General features: G+C 65.7%; 1 protein-coding gene across 1 annotated transcript in view; it reads right to left on the reverse strand.

The window, feature by feature from the left end:
- Positions 1 to 23: 23 nt before the first annotated feature.
- AMSG_11498 (uncharacterized protein) overlaps positions 24 to 207 on the reverse strand; it is a gene marked incomplete at both ends in the record, with an annotated part of 995 nt that continues 811 nt past the window's right edge. Inside the window, one exon of the mRNA XM_013897173.1 lies at positions 24 to 172. Coding sequence (XP_013752627.1) covers positions 26 to 172 — 147 coding nt within the window. The remainder of the gene's footprint in view (positions 173 to 207) is intronic.

Consider the following 207-nt stretch of genomic DNA (forward strand, 5'->3'; position numbering starts at 1 on the left):
TGCACCGACCGAGAAGTTCGTACGCTAGTGGGAGACCGGTCCGCTCCACTTCGGCAACAGGGAGCGACGGCAGTGCATCGAGGACCCAGTGCGCGAGCCGGAACACGACATGGACCTCCACTGCGGCAGGGTCGTAGGCTTCGAGCTTGGCCCCGCCGTCCTTGGTCACAGCCTCGTTTCGCAGAGCATCAAGCACCGCCCGCGGCA

The sequence above is a fragment of the Thecamonas trahens genome (assembly GCF_000142905.1).
Source record: "Thecamonas trahens ATCC 50062 unplaced genomic scaffold supercont1.94, whole genome shotgun sequence".
Lineage (NCBI taxonomy): Eukaryota > Apusomonadida > Apusomonadidae > Thecamonas > Thecamonas trahens.